The sequence below is a fragment of the Mytilus galloprovincialis genome, chromosome 1 (assembly GCF_965363235.1).
Source record: "Mytilus galloprovincialis chromosome 1, xbMytGall1.hap1.1, whole genome shotgun sequence".
NCBI classification, from domain to species: domain Eukaryota; kingdom Metazoa; phylum Mollusca; class Bivalvia; order Mytilida; family Mytilidae; genus Mytilus; species Mytilus galloprovincialis.
Window position 1 is genome coordinate 81,013,795 of NC_134838.1, and position 21,733 is coordinate 81,035,527.

Here is a 21,733-nt window from a genome sequence, read left to right on the forward strand (position 1 = left end):
TCTTTTGTGACATGTTTATTTGTTTTTATTTGAATTATGAACTTTACTGCTTTATCCCTTTTTTGACCTTTTTATCCATTGTATAGATACAAGCAGACAGTAGTATGCCTGTTTATTTTGTTCACATATTTGTTGTCAGTATGATGGAATATCTGGACTGTCATACAAGTAAGATATTTTGTAAGCTTTAAACCCATGTTTAATCCACTCTTTCCTACTTAAGGAAATGTCAATTAAGGAATATGAAAGTTTTTCGTTTTTTAATTTTTCTTTGAATTCGTTTTTTGGTAATTTACTTTTTAGATTTTTCTGGTATCTCTTTGAAGCATTCCGTTATGCATTTGTTTAAGTTTACATATATAGTATACTACTGTATCGAGTGTGATACAATATTTATCCAAACGAGACGGATAAAAAAATCTAACCGTCGAGAGTGGATATATATCGCGTAAAAAGATGTGTTGGTGGAATATGCTTTCTCAAATGACTTTTAAACAATATGCGGACATATTTAATCCTTCCTTCCAATGATCTGCGAAACATACTTTTAAATGACGTCACAATAGATATTTCCGGAGAAAGCAAGATAATTTGACTTCATAACCGAATTTGCACCAATGAAGATCTAAGATCAAACGAACAACCCTTTGATTAAATAGAAATAATTTACATATAATGAAAGGGATAAATCGTGTTAGAATTAGAGAAAACAGATTTTCTAGTTTAGTATGTTTATTTCAAAACTACACATGTATTGTTTAACACAGCTGTTTACTTAATTCCTCTTAATTTACCTGTATATGAGGCATACTTATAAATTCGAAAGATACACACGCTTAATATCATTCTTTTCATTTGGAAGCCTCAATATATCAAAACATATCGTGTCAGACCGCTATATACATATTATAAGCCATTTAGATCATCCAGATAAGCCATTGTTAAATACACAAGACAAGACAAAACAAGACAAACGATTTGTCAAAAAATATTTATGAGCAGATTAATCTTGACACAAATTAGTAATTGCATACTTGAATATATGAGTAACATGTTTACACACAAATTGATATACGTAGATATGGTATGCGAGCAAGAAATCAATTCTCCATCCTATTCACAAGAAAAAAGATATAATAAACATAGGAATGTTCTCTAACAAGCAGGCAACCCATAGTGGCCAAATATAAGGTCATACACCACAAGCACGGGAATACATTCTACTGCATCCACAAGTCTCAATTCGCAAATATGGTTGGTGCATTAAATTTCAAGAGATATATATCATGTCTTGCTTCGTTTTGGGGTTTGTTTTATGCGTCATCGTCGAAACGATAAATCATTCAACATCTTATAAAATCAAACGACTCCATGTGATTGTTTCTAACTTTTAAACTACCATTTTACTAATATAAACGTTAAGAAATTGAATATGAAGATGAAAATCGAATCGTATACTTATTTGACTGGCACTGACAATATGTAAAAAAACCTAGTAAATGGACTTGATAAGCAACCCTTATATCACTTGTATATTAAAGTGATTCGAATACATGTTGGATCATAAAAATGTCTTCAAGTATCACATAAAAATAGAATTATCATTAATTGACGACACAAAGGTTAAGGTCAGATAAACCCTGGAAGACAGACAAACATTCCATAAAAAATATAGTTTGCTTAAAGAACCAAAAGAAACACACTTAAACCGGAAACAATAACAAATAAAACGCATAAAAATAAGGTTGTAGTCAAACAGACAGGCATGTTCACTTTACAATTATTCTATGAGCCAATCATTTACTTATAGCTTCCCAGAAGGGGACCAAACTTTGCAAAAATAACACTTTATGACATGAACCACGAAAACGAGATCTAGGACAAAGGATACCTGCCAGACCGACCCAGTTAATATAAAATTATACCATTCACCACATAGTGGGCCTATGTTTATGACTGTCCCTCTGGTGTCTTTCGTCCCTCTTTTATAGCATTAAAAAAAATACAAAAGCACAAGCAACTTGACATTCACCAAAGAATCATGAAAATTATGTCAATGCCAGATGCAACTAAACAGACTGACATGTATCCCTCCCAATCATTCCATATACCACATATTTATCATACCAACTTTATAGCACTATTTTATAGCACTATTTTAGTTCGTTTCTGTGTGTGTTGCATTTTAACGTTGAGTCGTTTGTGTTTTCTCTTATTTTTGAGATATTGAGATCAGACGTGGTACGGTACTTGTCTATCCCAAATTCATGTATTTGGTTTTCATGTTATATTTGTTATTCTCGTGGTGTTTTGTCTGATGCTTGGTCCGTTTCTGTGTGTGTTACGTTTCGGTGTTATGTCGTTGTTCTTCTCTTATATTTAATGCGTTTCCCTCGGTTTTAGTTTGTTACCCCGATTTTGTTTTTTGTCCCTGGATTTATGAGTTTTGAACAGCGGTATACTACTGTTGCCTTTATTTAGTATCCAAGAAACTCACTTAGTCACGTAATCTTAACATAGATCACTGATCCATGGAATGTGGTCGAGATCTGACTGACATGAAGACATTGTAAGGAAACTATATACCATATTGGTATCCTGTTGTGATTAGTATCTTCTACCTTTGAAAATATACATATACAAATAGTTAAGAAGCCGCCACCGGGTAGTTATGCCTTTGTACAGTATTTGGCGACTTGTGTGGTAGGTGAGACACAAATAATGTTTCTAGTTGAGCTACAACACTTTAAAGATATGTTTCTTTAAACTTTCGGTCGGTGTCTTACAAGATGAATAAACTGCATTATAATTAAATTCTAAGTGTAAATATAAAACTCATGGTTCAATTAACTACTCATTGAATGTTAAACTATCATAGTATTGTTGCACTAGGAGATATCAACTGGATCTCGAAATTTACATAATTTTTTTCAAAGATAAATAGTTTTTTGAAGGTCTTTTAATCGATGTCAAAGCTTCTAAGAATTTCATCTGTATCTTTAAAAGGTTGTAATGTTCCGGATGTTGCTTCGTGGATCATCTGAGCTGTTTGTCTTAAACTTTTCAGTAATTTAACTCTGTCCTCCCATTGATAGTTACAGTCATGCTCCTCTGCTGCGATAAGAAGATCAATGTAATCTAAATTACTCAGAGGATTCGGTTTTAAAGCAAATTTGTCAAGGTCGTTAACGTATTTTTGAACACCAGTAATTTTATCATAAACATCTTTTCTCAAGTCAAGAAACTTCCTTTTAACCTTTTCTAGAACAGCAGTTTGACTGGTTGCCTCTTTTTTTGCAATTTCAAACTTTTGCTTTAATTCATGATAAGTTTTTTTGACGGTTTGTGGAATAGCTTCTAATTTAAAACTAGCATTTCTGTGTTTAGTCCAATGACATTTCTGGGGACATATCTTACAATTCTCCGTTTTTCCCATTGCACTACAACGCTTCTTGTCTTCATCTGCTTTAACGTGACATGGATAATGACAAGTGATGTTGCACTGAAGGCAATTTGTTACAAATTCTCCAGGTTCTAAATCAATGTGTGTCATTACTACTTCTTCAACTTCATAGTGGAAATTTGTATTACATTTAATTTCACTCTGATGACGTTTCAATATTTCTGCTTCTTGTCGGATTGTGTTAAGTTGAATCATTCCATTTCTTATTTGCTTCTGTAAACCTTCAATCGTTACCTCCAGAAGACTTCTGGTTTGAAGGACATCTGCTGTCAACTGCAAGCTTTTAGGTTCCACTACTTTGAGATGCTTGAAGAATGTTTTGAAACTATCTTCTCCCATTTTCCAGAACATTTTGGAAAATTGTTTCTTAGTTGTATCAATATTACCTGCCTCAAAAAGAGCCGAATTGTTGAATATAAAATGTCTTTTGAATGGAATTTGTGCCTTTTCAAGTGCATCAAGAACTGGTGGAGTTTTGCCGTCTGCAAAGGTGATTAAAACAAAAATATTGCTTTCAATATCTTTTCCAAATAAGGATAAGATAGAATCAAAAATATATAGCTGGGCTTGTGTAAGTCGAGCTAAAGGTGACTGTGTAACAAAACAAACGGCATCCAATGTTTGAATTCCATTTGCGTCTCTAGCCTGAAACAGTTTTGTTACCTGTGCTACTAATTCTTTGTCTCTCGTTATCCCTCTGGTGTCTCCGAAACCTGGTGTATCGATGATGTTTATGGTATAATCCAGATTACTTCCATGAATACATGGAATTCTGTAGGTAGTTATCCATTCTGTCTGTGAAACAGTCTACGAGTAAAAAAATATATTATAAAAATGAAATTGTAAATAAATGAAGAAATTATTTTAAGGCCGTTTAGGGATCCAATACAGTTAAGTAACATGTACAAATAGTTACACAATCAAATTCAATGCGGTTTTTCTTCTCTCTGCTGTTCATGATAAGTATTCTAAATAAAGGCAACAGTAGTATACCGCTCTTCCAAATTCATAAATCGTTTGAGAAAAACAAATCCGGGCTAGAAAGTAAAACTGACAGAAATGCATTAAATACAAGAAGAGATCTACGACACAACAGAAACACAATTTTAAAATGACTTGGTACAGGACATTTTAAGAAAAAATGGTCGATTGAACCTAGTATTGTGGCATGCCAAAACTCCCACTTTTATGGCAATGTTGAATATAACATTACAATGACAACATTACATAACAGGACTACAATACAAATAAATTGGAGAACATATTGGACAGAGAAACACACGCATAATAGCTAACAAAAGGTACCAGATTTGAAATTTAATACACCAGACCAAGACTGACCGGTGACGCTTAGATGAAAAAGTTCGAAAAAGTACAAATTTGAAAGTACAAAGAGGACCAAAAGTTCCAAAACGTTGCGACCAATACGGCCAGGGTCTTCTGCCTGGGTTAGGAACATCCTTATTTAGAATAATTCATACGTTTGCAAATAGTAAATTTTATATAATAACTATATAATAGATATACATCATAAAACCAAAGTGACTAAGTACAGAATAAAAACGGATACAGTATATAAAACAACTTAAACTAGCACATGAAAATACACAGCCGAATTAGCCAAAGCTACAACGCAGTGACGTAACATTTGAATTTCTAAAATGATGTCACATTTGAATTTTTAGAAAGATTTCCCAAAATAAGGTAGAATAAGGATTATTTTGAATAATTGAAAATAACAATACTAATTAATATCAAATTGTGGTAGTAATTAAATAATTAATTGTATTATCTAGCTATGTCGGTATTTCTTCTGAATCAAACTGTAAACCAAATAAATTGTATAAATTTAGTTGATCCAAACTAAAACCTAATAAATGATCTGGATGATTAATTATCTTTACCATAACACACGAATACAACAGAAAATGAAATAGATTGACAACTAGAAACGTTAAGACATTTAACAAAATCCGACGAGAATAACAAACATAACATCAAAACTAAATACATGAATTTGGGATAGAAAAGTACCGTGACACGTCTTATAGCAATGCGAATTCACACTCCACAAAACAGTCACAATCGAAAGTAAGTCACGTTCGGTAATTAAAAGACCAGCCGACATAATGACAAACCACAATTTCACACGTGGTAAAAATGTCCTTAGTTAGCTTGGACAAAGACACAATGTAGTTCATCAAATCGGTTCCGCGCTTTTCAATACAGTAAAACGAAAGAGCTGTTCCAGCAAGCAAAATCTGCTGCTGTAGCATGCAATTGGGGAAAACGAAGCCACTTTACTTTTCTATCATCAGTAATTAATTCATAAAATATTTTGATAAACATATATATGAACCTAAATTTTCTTTCATTTGCAAATAATCTTTTACTCTTTAAAGAATATTATGCCTGTACCAATCAGGAATATGACAGTTCTTGTCCATTCGTTTTTGATGCGTTTTGTTATTTGATTTTGCTATGTGATTATGGACTTTCCGAATTGATTTTCCTCTAAGTTCAGTATTTTTGTGATTTTACTTTTTTTTTTTTATATCAGAGTTCCCCCCAAAGAAATAGCTTACTTATAAGCATATTAACTGAGGAATAGAATTATTTCTTTCCGTTTGAAAATTTTAATAGGTTTTCTTTTGAAAGGTCATAAACATAAAATTTAGCATTTTAGTGGCAAAAATTAAAATGAAATACTCCAAAAGTAATACATCAAACGCATTTTTCCATATGCTATTTCGAGTCTGCATATTTATGATGAGTTTATTTATAATGATGGACGGATAATGTTATTCCCAAGAAACTTAACACTTTTGAAACACTCATAAAGTGGAATAAAGATCAGAAAAAAGGAAATAAAGCGTATTAGAGTATAAAATAAAACTTTATATCGAATTAACATTTCAAAGGAGGATGAATACTTTCAAAAAAATGATTGGAACATGTCGAAGACATTGCTGATAATATTTTGTTGTCAACAGTTTTATCAATCTATTATGTTTTGGAGATACTTGTCAAAACACAGACATAATTCAAAAATAAACATTTTTTAGGGAAAAACTCTTCTTTTTGAAAGGTTATAGTTTCTACCTATCTATTTTAGTTTTCTAGATGCATATTTTTTTTACCAATTATGTTCAGTTCATTAAAATAGTTGATTTTTATATTATTAAGAGAATGACTTCACAATGTGTTCTGTCTATGAAAGAGGTGTGAGTTGTTTTAACGTGTGTACCATATTTTTATGTTATTTCGAATAAGGGAAACATTACAATTATTCCTTAAAATTTAATTATAAATTCCATTTTAAACCGGAGTAAGTCATGAAAAAACGTTAATGACATCACAGTCACATGACAAAGTGGCGATAAGCCAATAAGCGGATAGAAAAAACACTGTCAGCCAATCAGAAGACGCGTTATATCTAAAATTAAATTATTATAAAAGATAATTGAAAGACTGTCTTCATCCATCCGAAAAAGATCTCGTTACTTATTTTTTGTATGTCTGGGGTTGTTTTACACTTTTATTATGTACATCGTACCAATTTTTGTGTATTGTATCGTTTGGGTTGACAATATAAGGCCGTACTTGACATCCATTGTTTTTTTACTACTGTCTTAATGTTTCAAAAAATATATTTCTATTTGTTTTTTCGGTACTACGCATGTTCAGTTTGTCTCAATATTCAAGGTTTTTCCTCTTTCATCATCCCCTATGAGAGTTATATCTCCTTGAAACAATTTCTTTTGTTTGCATTTATCTCAAAAAGTATTAGAGATAGAATCGGTTTGAAAACTACAACATGTAAAGGAACAGATGACAACGTTAATGAACATATACAATCATTTTTTTATTAATCCTTATAAGGAGTTATTTCCCTTGAAAAAATATGCATAATTTTTCAAAGTAGTATTTCGAGAACTTGAAAGTCGTAAAGACTTAGGACCTACGCCAATAATCTTAAGTTTATGTGACCTTCAATTTACACCAAAGGTCACCAAGTGCCAAAAAAAAATACGCTGCAATTTCAAGTTTGCATATTCAGAAAACGATACTGTGTATAAATAGTTTTTCTCGACGAGCTCTACATTTCATACATGAGGCTAAAAAATGTCCGACTGTATGTTCAAAAGTTACATCATCATAATTCTGTATACTATAGTAACATATGTAAATCTTTTAAAAGGTAACATACATCTTTTTACTATAGTAACATGTGTATATCTTTTAAAAGGTAACATATATCAACCAACTATAAACTGCAAAGATGATCAATAATTCAAAACCTTCAATTTGAGGTCAATGTCAAGTCGTGATGAAATTTAACCTTGACCTTCAAAGTGTACAATGACCGTGACCATGTGACACTTGAAAGGTCAACGCCTGAGTTGAATGGTGGTAGTCCCATATCTCTATGACTTATGTTTGACCAAAGAGGGACGAAAGATACCAAAGGGACAGTCAAACTCATAAATCTAAAACAAACTGACAACGCCATGGCTAAAAATGAAAAAGACAAACAGAAAAACAATAGTACACATGACACAACATAGAAAACTAAAGAATAAACAACACGAACCCCACCAAATACTAGGGGTGTTCTCAGGTGCTCCGGAATGGTAAGCAGATCCTGCTCCACATGTGGCACCCGTCGTGTTGCTTATGTGATTACAAATCCGGTAAATAGTCTAATTCGGTAGGTCACATTCATGAAAGGGAAGGGGATTGTAGTTACGACGTAAGGAACCTATCCGATATCATTTGTGAAACGGTTATTCCATAACGGTCAACCAACTCGTGATGGCGTCCGTAAAATTTACGAAGGGATGATTTCAACTGCACCATTTGGAACTCTTGGTTTAATAGTTTCCTTGTGAGCAGTAACCGTCTATCAAGAAAATCATGATAGGAAATGCAAGCACGGGAATATCGTATCAATTGGGAGATATATACCCAGTATACAGGTGCTGCTGAAATGTTGCTACTTAGAAATGGAAAGTTCACAATTGGAAAGCTGAAATCATCTCTTTTGTCGTAAAGTTTTGTTTTCAACCGACCCTCATTGTCAATTTCTAGATGTAAGTCAAGATATGAAGCCGACTTAACTGTATTTGTAGTATCCTTTATCTCCAATTCGATGGGGTAGATGCGTTCCACATAGTCACCAAATTTTGAATTGTTTAGTGAAAGAACGTCATCTATATAGCGGAAAGTAGAGTTAAAGGATATTGCTACTTCCTATCTTTCTTCCTAAGAAGTTCCTGCATGAAGGCAGCCTCATAATAATAAAGAAACAAGTCGGCAAGTAGAGGGGCACAGTTTGTTCCCATTGGGATGCCGACAGTCTGTTGAAAAACAGGTCCTCCGAACGTTACAAATATGTTGTCAATCAAGAAATCAAGCATCTTGATAATATCGGTTTCAGAGAATTTTTTGTTTGAATCAGAGAGATTCTTTACAAAGTATGATTTATCCCTCCCTAAGACAAGATACTTGTATCTACGTTGGCCATTCTTTTTTATGAAGCAAAGTAATACCAACTCTTTAAATTTGTCTTTTAGTTTGGAATGTGGAATACTTGTGTAAAGAGTAGAAAAGTCAAATGTTTTAATACTGTTACAAGATGAAAGAGAGTTAGATTGTATGTACTCTAAAAGATCTTTGACCAAATAACTAAAGGATTTATTAAATAAATAAAAAAATGATTTGAAATGTTCATGCTTTGCATGCATGAATTTTGTAAGTTTCATTAGTTCAATTCATATAATTGATGTTGCATCATTTTGGGCACTTTGCCGAATTGGGTCATTTGATATATAAAATTGAAGGTCTTAATGAGCTCTACTAAAAAATGAAAATATTAAACCCCCTTTTCTTCCCAGTTGGAATTGTGAGGTGATTTTAGTGCAAAAAATCAAACTTCTCAGATGGTTGGGTTATCGCATATCAAATGAAAGTCTATAAAGCGTACATTTCAAATATCAAATTGACGTCCCCAAAAAATGTGTTGTGTGTGGTCATTGAGTGCAAAAAATAAATGTTCATTTAAGATAAGGTTGTTGTATATCACATGAAAGGTCTTATTATCCTTTACATTTCAAATATCAAATTCCTGTCCTCCAAACATTAGTCGGATGGGGTTATTTAGTGCAAAAATCGAACTTTCTAGAACATGTTGTCTCATATCAAATTAAATATCATCAAGTGTGCCTGATATTCATATGATGAAGACATAATCTTTCAATCAGTTTAATTGAGGTCTGGAGCTGGCATTTCAGTTAACTGCTAGTAGTCTGTTGTTATTTATGTATTATTGTCATTTTATTTATTTTCTTTTGTTACATCGTCTGACATTGGACTCGGACTTCTCTTGAACTGCATTTTAATGTGCGTATTGTTATGTGTTTACTTTTCTACATTGGCTAGAGGTATAGGGGGAGGGTTGAGATATCATAAACATGTTTGACCTCTCCGCAATTTTGCGCCTGTCCCAATTCAGGAGCCTCTTGCCTTTGTTAGACTTGTATGATTTTTAATTTTAGTTTCTTGTGTATAATTCGGAGTTAAGTATGACGTCCATTATCCGTGTACTAGTATACATATTTGTTAAGGGGCCAGCTGAAGGACGCGTACGAGTGCGGGAGTTTCTCGCTACATTGAAGACCCATTGGTGGCCTTCAGCTGTTGTCTACTCTATGGTCAGGTTGTTGTCGCTTTGACACATTCCCCATTTCCTTTCTTAATTTTAGATTTTACATTACATATATCATATTTCCACTCTCTAAAATGTGAACGGATGGGGAACGGAAGTGTAAAAAGCGAAATGTTTCAGATGGAATGATTGTCGTATATCAATCGAAAGGTCGTGCAAAGTACATTACGAAAACATTCACTTTTGAATGAAAGACTTTTCAATTGTTTTACAAACAACTGAGATACTAGTTTGGTTCTTATTTTTTCTTATGTCTTCAGGTGTCGAATTATCGAATAATTTTACTTCTTTTGTAGCAATTATTCTCAGTGGACGTTAACACATACTTGAAATGGTTTTATTCCACGTTATACAAGCACGTACCCACTTAGAAAGCCACAATTGAGAATTCCGATTTTTTAAAAATATTATGTAATTTAAAAAAAAAAAGTCACATTTTGTCAATATCAAAACGAAAATTAAAAATACGTCTAGTGTCTAATTTTATTAAGGTCTTTCCTTTTTCAAAAGGGAAAGACCTTACTGTATTTCTTCTGTTTATAATTAAGGTCTTTCCTTTTTCAAAAGGGAAATACCTTACTGTATTTCTTCTGTTTATTATTATTATTCTTCCGCCAAAATTTGACGAAGTTAGCAGCCTTAACCGTAAGACGTGTCGCTTTCATGTTCACACTTTGTATCGGTGTCATGAATACCTATCCGGAACTCACCCTGTGAGTCGAAATATTTTGTCGGTTCGGAGTAATCTCTCCGAAACCCAAAAACCTTGTTATCGTTCCAACACCGTAACCGTATTAGGTAGAAAAAAAATGAAGGGTAAAATTTGTTCAGGACCAGACCCTGGTTCTTCGTTACATTTGGATCGAAAAGATTCAACGTCTCATTGGTAGGGTTATGCCCCTATTAAAATTAACCGGTGTCGGTAGGCCACCAAAAGTCAGAATCCGTAAGTCGAAGACACCTAGGATCTTCACCATTCATCATCAATTCATGTGACGTTGAAAATACCTCAAGGTCAAATGTGTATGTTGACATTGACCTTTGACCTAACACCTTGTTATGGGATAATCTCAGCAACCTTAATACTTTCAGAAGTGTTGTATAGTGGAAAATGTTTGGGTCATTAATGCGCAACTTTGTTACATTTGACCGAAGAGATTTGACCTTTCTGTAAGGGGCATAACCCCTGTTTTAAGTTTCTGAAAAGAGAAAATTAGCTTTTCCTATATAACCAAAGGTTCTAGACACATGGGATCTTCAGCAATGACATTGTGGACTAATTACCTTGACAAAGGTCAAAGGTCAAGGTCATGTCCCATACATGTATAGCGAATTATGTATTTTTGACCTATTTAAAGGATTTTCAGTGTGTTTTAAAGCTTTTTAAGGTTGACCTTGACCTTTGACCTTACAACTTTTTAGTCGATATCTCAAAAACGATTGTATTTACAGAAATAGTAAATAGTGAAAGACGTTGAGGTGGATGAGGCGCAACTTTTTTACATTTGACCGAAGAGATTTGACCTTTCTGTAAGGGGCATAACCTGTGTAAGAACTTTTCAATACATTCTACGTCTATTGGAACATGTATTTTACATTACGAAAGGAAAGACCTCTCAATTGTTCAAGAACAATTGACATTTTAATTTTATCTATTTTTATAGTTTTTGTATAGGGAGTATAAATATGACGTCACCTTGTTTAGATACCAAAGACGATGCAACAGTTCCGCAAATTTTTTCATTATTACATTTTAAGCTAAATATTTATTAAACAGGATTTATTTGAATTTGTGGCATTATAATGAAGATTACTGTACTGTTTTTAAGCTTGGCCTTCATAAAACGTTAGATAAATTCAATCTACTATTATGAAGTCCAAGTTTCAAATACAATACAGGATTATTCTAAATCACTAAAACGACATACATGTAGTTTGTCATAATCACTACTAAAATTTACCGTGTTGTTTGACCAAAAATACTTAAATAACTCTTTACCGGGATTGTTATAACATGAGCAACACCACAAATGCCACATGTGGAACAGGATCGGCTTACCCTTCCAGAGCACCTGAGATCAACCCCACGTTATCGTGGGGTTCGTGTTGCTTAGCCTTAAGTTTTCTATGTTGTGTCTTGTGTAGTATTATTTGTCTCTTTGTGTTTTTTCTTTTTTAGCCATGACGTATCGGTTTATTTCGATCTATGATTGTAAATGTCCTTCTGGTATCTTCATTCCTCTTTTAAGATTATTTTTGATGCAATGAACTATAAGGAAAACAAAACCTACCTGATCATCCTGATGTTTCTTTTCGTCTTGTGTAACATCAATCAATGAAAACCTGAAATCATCCTCCCAAGAAACATCAGTGATATAGTTTATCATGCCATCAATAAGATTACTTTTGCCGGAACCTGTTGCTCCAACCAACATTATAGTTTTTTCTTTTACACCTACTGTAATTGGTAGTGAATTCTGAACAGCTGGCTCTGAAAATAGTAGGTTATGAATATGAGTAGGTTAAATCGTTGAAGACAGGTTTATGCTGTACACAACAAATCGATTTTGATTTTTCAAGTAGCAACAGCAAAACTTTGCTTAACATACCAACTCTATTCGATGAGTACGTCTGGTTAAACGTCAATTTTTAAATAATGACATTTTTGCTTGTAAGTTGTAGAAATATAATCATCATTGATTATTTTTGTGTAGTGCTGGTGTTTTTGATTTATTTGCTGGACATTTTATGAATTTAAACCGTCTATAAGTGTTCCAGGTACGATCCAAGGTGGCATTCCCCCCGTAGTTTTTGCATCACACTTCCTTTAATCTCTTCTAGACTGCATTCTCCTGATAGTGGTATGCTATATTGTTATCTGCGTACATCTTCCAAAGACAAAAATTGAAAAATTCATCAATATATTTACATTTATGTAGATGGATTTATTTAAAACATTAGAAACAAAATGTTTTAAATTTTTAGTCATGTTAAAATGATGGCTTGATTGACCGATCGACCGCCATGATAAATGTATCGTTTTTAGCACAAGATGGTTTTACGAATAGGAACATTACATTAGAAATTTCAGAGCCTTCTATAGCTGATTATGCGGTATGGGTTTCTCTTATTTTTGAAGGCCGTACGGTGACCTATGTTTGTAAACTTCTATGTCATTTTTTTTATTAGGTCTCAGGTTGAGATTTGTCTCATTATCAATTATAACACACCTCCTATTTTTATACCTGTAAACAGAGCAATCTGAATCTGTATAATAACATATTATATTTCTTTGCATTTATACATGTTGATAAGTATATACCATTTTACAGACACAAGTGTCTTTTAAATTATTTTTTAAAATCTGCATTTACTAAAGAGAAACAGATGCAGTCAAATGCATCTTCTTGAAATAATGAAATATTTTTATAACTTTAGAAAGAAAAAAACCACAAAAACAATAAGCAACGTTCCAACAGTTTATATTTTAATATAAAAAGGGACATCGGTAACGATCTTTGTTTTGATTGCGTAGAATTTCATTAAGTTTATTAAGTATCGTAAATATATTCAGAAAAGATTGAATTGTTTACATAATTAGATATTTTCCTATTAAACATTCATACCTTTTATGTCCGTTTGTTTTGTTGACGCATCGTTGTAAATATAATGGAAGTTGATATGACTGTCATACAAGTGAGAGGTTTAGCTAGCTATAAAACCAGGTTCAATCCATTTTTTTTGTACGTAAGAAAAATGCATGTACAAAATCAGGAATATGACAGTTGTTATTCATTCGTTTGATATATTTGAACTTTTGATTTTGACATTTAATTATGGACTTTCTTTATGAAATTTCCTCGGAGTTCAGTATTTTTGTGATTTTACTTTTTTCAGATATAATAGTTTTTATGTTTTGCCATTAATTTCGATGCATTATAAAGAAACAAATCTTCAATAAGCGGTGCATTTTGATGATACTTACTTGATCTGAACCACGAAGATACCCTTGATCCAAAACCTGAGGATGTAAAAAGTTGATGATATTTTTTTTTTCATAATTCTTTATTGTTGTAATGAATGTATTCAAATTATCTTAATATAATCAACAAATGTGCAGCTTATTTACTCCTATATCATTTGATTTCTGGTGGAGAGTACTTCATCTTCATATTTTAATGACACACATTAAACTTGATTATTCCTTGAAGACATGTATCGCTTTTCAATCTTTCATTATTAAATGCCATACACTAGTGCAACACAGAAGAATGTAAGCTTTAGTTAACTAGACCTCTGAAAACGTGAAGATAAAATTAATAACCCTTGATGTGTTGAAAGAAAAACCTGTAATAATAACAGCATTAAATATGTAGATGGCTTATGAAACACTGGAACACAACTTTGGTCATTGAAACTTCTATAGATGTAGAATAAACATATTATATATGCTTACCATGGCTACATCAAACAGTAGCCTTAGGTACAGAATCAAACAATAAAGACGTAAACTCCAATTTAAATCGTTTTGAGACTCAAATTCTCTAATAAAATTGACGGTACTAATTTTCTTGCACCAGATGCGCATTTCGACAATACATGTCTCTTCAGTGATGCTCGTGGCCAAAATATTTGAAATCCAAAGTTTATGTAAAAGATGAAGAGCTATAATCCAAAAGGTCCAAAAAGTATAGCCAAATCCGTCTAACGTTCCATTTTTTTAAAATTTAAATACGCATAAGTTTCCACAATATAACAGTAATCGAAATGATAGTTAGATCGAAAATTAAGTGATGGCCATTAACAATAGTTATCAAAGGTACCATGATTATAATTAAGTACGCCAGCCGCGCTTTTCGTCTACATAAGACTCATCAGTGACGCTCAGATCAAAATACTTATAAAGTTATAAAACTACAAAGTTGAAGAGCATTGAGGATCCAAAATTACAAAAAGTTGTGCCAAATACGGCTAAGGAAATCTATTCCTGGGATAAGAAAATTCTTTGTTTTTCGAAAAATTCCAAATTTTGTAAACAGGAAATTTATAAAAATGACAACAATATTGATATTCAAACTACTTATAACAGTCAAACTATAAAACAGATATTGTTCCAGAGAATTAAAAGGTCAGCTTGTCCCGTTTCTGTATGTGTTTCATTGTCGTTTGTTTTTTTGCTTCCTACGGTTTAAGTTTGTAACCCGGATTTGTTTTCTCTCGAACGAAATATGACTTTTGAACAGCGACATACTACTGTTGCCTTTATTTATACAATAGAAGTTGATTGATTTGTCCCCGTGTCATTTGTTTTGTCCAATATATTAGACACAGCATTATGTTTTCTTGATCAAGTTGAAAAAATCCAAAATTGGTAGGAAATGCATTTATTTTTAAATAAAAAACCTCAAATTTTAAAAGAGAGTTACAAAAAATGTTTACAAAACAAAGGTATTTTAAAAAGACCCAAATATGGTTATAAATGTTTAATTGTTTCATGAATAATCATTTAACGTTCATCATAATATTTTATTCATCCAACAGATAATGAAAAATAAACAACTATCTGAGTAACATATGATAATATACCTCCGTTGAACTATCTAAAACATCATCTATTGTTGTGTGCATATATATTGTGCTAATGTGCATATGTGATCAATGAAATAAAACACGTTGGTACCCGAGAGGGGACATCTCAGAGAATTTCCCCGACTTAGTTTATTTTTACACCATCTGCAAGAACCAACAAAATAAATGCCTTTCTAAATGGCAGGAAAAGACTTAATCGTTCTGCAACATTTCCTTATGTAAACATAGTGGATCAGACCTGGATTTATTCCTAGCTAAACCACTCACTGTATAATCCATGCGAATGGCAGTTGTTTTTCACTTGTTCCGTTTGTTGATAATCTTTGATTTAACAGTTTTATGGGCTTCTTTTTAATTAACATTAGAGTAAATATTTTTATCATACTATTTTTATATATCTAATGATCTAATGGATGCAAGGCTTTACACTTCCAACTGCCCAGTTTGGTCAGTACTAACAAATTATGTGTAGGGAAAAACTAACGCACTTTTGTCCATAAAAATTCTTATGATGAACCTTAAGATAAAAAAATAGCTCTTATTTGAAATACTTTGCAACTAGATAAAAAAAAATTGTGGAGAACAAGAGAGTGTTATAGAAAATATGTCAAGTATAGTATATTTCTTTAACAGACCGGCAAAATGTATTTTCTTATAACACAAACGAACTATCATGTAATGCAAAATTCAAACAAAAGGCCTAAAGTTACCCCAAATAACATCATAGACTTTGAACAAGTAGAAACAAACTGGCAAAACCACGGCAAAAGGATGTAAAACCACGAAAGTAATATTCTACAGTACAGAAAACAGAATACAGAAAACTTACGCTACATGTTTAGCAGCAAATGTTTTTGCAAATATCAATACTGTACCTACTTACAATTATCAAATCAATTGCTTCCCTACACGTACCTCCTTTCTGTGTTAAAGATGTCTTTTCATTGCAGTTCTTGTTTAAATAAAAACTTTTGTGATCTAAAAAAGATGTGTATATTGTGACTCATCTGATGAATTTTATACACTTGGGCGGATCAGCATGAAATACAGGTGCTTTTGTGGACTGTTTATATCTTTTTTGTTTTACTTCCTAGTATTTGTTATATTGTCTGTTTTTTCTATTGTACCTCTATTGTCCATGTCAATTAATACAATTTACCTCAATTATAATATGTGAGTATTCTTTCACACGAACTTTTTTATTTTGGCACTTTCCGATGAAATGACAAAAGGTTAAATGCAAAATTCATTTTTTTAATATTCTACAAGATATGTTTACCTAGAACATTTCACGTCTTACAATGCATCCGGATAATCAGGTTTGTCTGTACAGAGAGTAAATGTTGAGGTGAATATGCAGCCATTTTAGTCACAAGGTTCACACCAACCGTAACGGTACTTCGCTCCTCACCTAACTAGTTCAACAGTGTATGTAAAGTGCGGATCGTAAAATATCATTTTCACTGTATATGCCAGAAATTTTTGATGTAGAATGGTAAATAAACAGACGACTTTTTTTATTTTTGAAGAAAATGAAGAAAATTAGTTAAAAAGTATATGTTAAGAAACACATAATACTAATAAAACAAAGTAAGAGATGCGAACGGGTTTTTTTTCGCGCCTAAATCCAAATAGCTGTGAAATATATACCAAAATAGGTGAATATTTAGGACAATTCACGAACAGATCGTGCAGGTGTTTTAAAACTAACAGGTAAGATGTTGTTGCAGAAAAAATATTCATTTCAACACAATTATTAAAGTTGTATAACGTAGAATAGGTTTTGTCATTCAGTTTCTTCATATTGAACTGAATTCCACTATGATGCTTTCTTTATGCGAGTCATGTTTACTGTCGAATAATGATACTATTCTTTCATTTTCACTGTAGAGCGATTCCTTAGTATTGTATATGCGGCGCATTTTCACTGTATGATATATTTATTTTTTTATCTATTACGGCGTATTTTTTTAAGCATGTAAAGCAAGACTTCAGTAAGCGTGCTTGCTTTGTTTTTTTTTGTACAATCATTATGATAACACCCAATTTAATTCAAATATAATAATTATATAAATACAGGTTAAACTATGCCGATACATATTGTTTAAAGATGTCAATCTTATTTACAAAATTTGTATAAACAATTATACAAACTAAGCAATCAAGTCAACCAAAGGTTTGCTTTACATGCATTAGGAAATTAGCTGTAAAGCCTTAACTTACGGAGGAAAGTTTGGTTTTAAAACACTCTAAATAAATTCAATAGAAATAAAATTTATTTCAAATGTATTCCATTTTTAAAATTTCTAATGAATCGTATAGGGATCTTTATCCTTGTTTTTTTTATCCATTTCCATATCCTTGTTTTTTTATCCATTTCCATGACACTTCACCACTAATTACGTACATCTTGATAAAGATTTGGTTTTCCCGTTTAAAAGGTTTTACACTGGTGCCCTTTATAACTTGCTGTTCGGTGTGAGCCAAGACTGCATGTTGAAGACCGTATTTTGACGTATAAAGGTATACTTTTATAAATTGTGACTCCTTTTGAGAGTTGTCTCATTGTCACATATGACATCTTATCTATCTGTGGCTCAACCCGAAACGAGACGGGATAAAAGGGATAAAAAACATGGACGTCAAGTTGGTTACCTATTCCCTATTCCCTATTCGTTACCTATTCCCTATTCCCTATTCGTTACCTATTCGTTACCTATTCCCTATTCCCTATTCGTTACCTATTCGTTACCTATTCCCTATTCCCTATTCGTTACCTATTCGTTACCTATTCCCTATTCCCTATTCGTTACTTATTCGTTACCTATTCCCTATTCCCTATTCGTTACCTATTCGAACAAAGTTTGGAGACTTATTGTTTTTGCTCAGTTCTTATTATTTTTATTCTTCTTCTTCTTCCTCTTCTTCTTCCGCCACTTTAAAAATTAACTTGTCCGCAGCATTTCTCCAAAACTACTTGTCAGATTTACTTAGGGTTTCATAAAATGTTAGACTAATATGTTTAGGTGAGCCATCAATCGTTCATTTGTGCATTGGGGTCTATTAAGGGGTATTTTTTTTTGGGGGGGGGGGGGCAGAAAGAAGGGAGGGGTTTACTATAGAACCCTATGGGATTTTATTTTCTAAAATTTTCAAATGAATATAACTTGAAAACTGTAAGTGATAGATACATGCAGTCTTCAGAAATGATTAAAGGACAATAAAACAAATCACATGAAATATAGGGGAGTCCCTGGGGGTCATCCCTCCCCCCTTCAATTCGAGAATATGCTTTTAACTTGTAAACGGTCCAGATCCCCACCCCTAAACCATATATATTCTTGTATAGGACAATAAAACTAATCAAAAGAAATTAAATAAAAGTTCCTGGGGGTCATCCCCACCCCGTTCAATTTGAGAATGTACTATTATCTTGTAAACGGTTCAGATCCCCACCCCTAAACCATTTATTTTCTTGAAAAGGACGATAAAACAAATCAAATGAAATTAAATGGAAGTCCCTGGGGGTCATCCCCATCCCGTTCAATTTTAGAATGTGCTTTTATCTTGTAAACGGTCCAGATCCCCACCCCTAAACTATATATATTCTTGTAGGGGACAATAAAAATAATCAAATGAAATTAAATGGAAGTTCCTGGGGGTCACCCCACCCCGTTCAATTTGAGAATGTACTATTATCTTGTAAATGGTCCAGATCCCCACCCCTAAACCATATATTGTCTTGTAGGGGACAATAAAACAAATGAAATGAAATAAAAGGAAAGTCCCTAGGGGGTCACCCCACCCCCTCTTGTTTGAAAACTTATAAACGGTCAACATCCCCACCCCTAAACTATATATATTCTTGTAAGGGACAATAAAACTAATCAAATGAAATTAAATGGAAGTTCCTGGGGGTCACCCCCACCCCGTTCAATTTGAAAATGTACTATTATCTTGTAAATGGTCCAGATCCCAACCCCTAAACCATATATATTCTTGTAGGGGACAATAAAACAAATGAAATGAAATAAAAGGAAAGTCCCTACGGGGTCACTCCACCCCCTCTTGTTTGAAAACTTGTAAACGGTCAACATCCCCACCCCTAAACTATAAATATTCTTGTAAGGGACAATAAAACTAATCAAATGAAATTAAATGGAAGTTCCTTGGGGTCAACCCCACCCCGTTCAATTTGAAAATGTACTATTATCTTGTAAATGGTCCAGATCCCCACCCCTAAACCATATATGTTCTTGTAGGGGACAATAAAACAAATAAAATGAGATAAAAAGGAAGTCCTGAGGGGGTCATCCCACCCCCTCTTGTTTGAAAACTTGTAAACAGTCAACATCCCCACCCCTAAACCATATATATTCTTGTAGGGGACAATAAAACAAATAAAATGAAATGTAGGTAAAGTCCCTGGGGGTCACCACCACCCCCTCTTGTTTGAATACTTGTAAATGGTGGAGATCCCCACCAGTAAGCCATATATATTCTTGTATGGGACAAAAAATCAAATCAAATGAACATGGGACCATATGAATAGCGAGTTATGGGAGCTTTATTTGGGAGACTTCGTAACAGCATCCTGTTACAATTACTTCTTGTTGTTTATACTCTTATATCTGGTAATAGTTCTAAATTTGTTGAGGTAAAATGATCTTTTTATGACCTATTTATATGTGTTTGTGCTCAACCGATCCTTTTACTTTATGTTCGATACTCATTTGTTCCTTATTTGATTTTTATACGTTCTACCTTTTAACTGCTTTATGTCCGTATGTTTGAAGATGGATCTTGGTTCGAAGGGATGAAATCACCGTGTTAGCGCTTGCATAAAAAAAGATGTGGTATGATTGCCAATGAGACAACAACCCACAATAGACCAAAATGACACAGAAACTATCAACTATAGGTCAATGTACGGCCTTCAACAATGAGCATAGCCCAAACCGTGTAGTGACCTATAAAAGGCCCAGATATGAGAATTTCAAACAATTCAAACAAAAAAACTAACGGCCGTATTTCATATACAAAAAAATAAACGATAAGCAATAAACAATAAAACAAATATGTAACACAAAAACAAACGATAACTACTTAATTTCAGGCTCTTGTCTAGGGACAGGCACATACTAACATAATGTTGCGGGGTTAAACATGTTAGCAGGGTGTACATCGTCTCGGAGCATGCTATTACCTTGTTTAATTCGTTCCATCACTCGCTTATAATTCGCTTATAATACGTGTATCATACGTTGCACCTTTTAAAACATGATTTTCAATTGTTTTGTTGTCTCTGGTGGTAGATTTGGGTTCTTAGAGGTGATATAACTCTATAAGCGTATATGTACCCGTTCCAGCGCTCGGATAATACCCTGTTAAATATTCGTTACTTATTCGCTTTTCATACGTTTGTTGTACGTTCCACCTTTTAGAAAAGGATTTTCAATTGTGTTCATATCTCTGGTGGTAATAATGTGTTCTTATAGATGAAATATCCCTATTAGCGCGTATGTACCCGTTCCAGCGCTCGGATAATACCCGGTTACTTATTCGTTCCTTATTCACTTTTAATGCGCAGGGTATACGTTACACCTTGAAATAAATCGTTTTTTTAATTGTGTTCGTGTCTCTGGTGGTAACAATGTCTTCTTAGAGATGAAATGACCCTATTAGCGCGCGTGTACCCGTTCCAGCGCTCGGTTAATACCCTGTTACCTATTCGTTACCTATTCGTTACCTATTCACTTATAAAACGTTTGTTGTACGTTGCACCTTTTAGAAAATTTTCAATTGTGTTCATGTCTCTGGTAGTAACAATGTGTAATTAGAGATGAAATGACCCTATTAGCGTGCATGTACCCGTTCCAGCGCTCGGTTAATACCCTGTTACCTATTTGTTACCTATTCACTTATAATACGTTTGTTGTACGTTGCACCTTTTA

At 33.1% G+C, this 21,733-nt stretch overlaps 1 protein-coding gene across 1 annotated transcript; it reads right to left on the reverse strand.

Annotated features, from left to right (window-relative positions):
• Nucleotides 1–720: 720 nt before the first annotated feature.
• LOC143085546 (uncharacterized) lies at nt 721–16,755 on the reverse strand. Its single transcript, XM_076261971.1, has 4 exons — nt 16,695–16,755; nt 14,176–14,211; nt 12,482–12,681; nt 721–4,270 (listed from the first exon to the last, which is right to left on the reverse strand). The coding sequence occupies exons 3-4, from the start codon at nt 12,623–12,625 to the stop codon at nt 2,960–2,962; spliced, it is 1,455 nt and encodes a 484-aa protein (XP_076118086.1). The 5' UTR covers nt 12,626–12,681; nt 14,176–14,211; nt 16,695–16,755; the 3' UTR covers nt 721–2,959.
• Between the last annotated feature and the right edge of the window lie 4,978 nt (nt 16,756–21,733).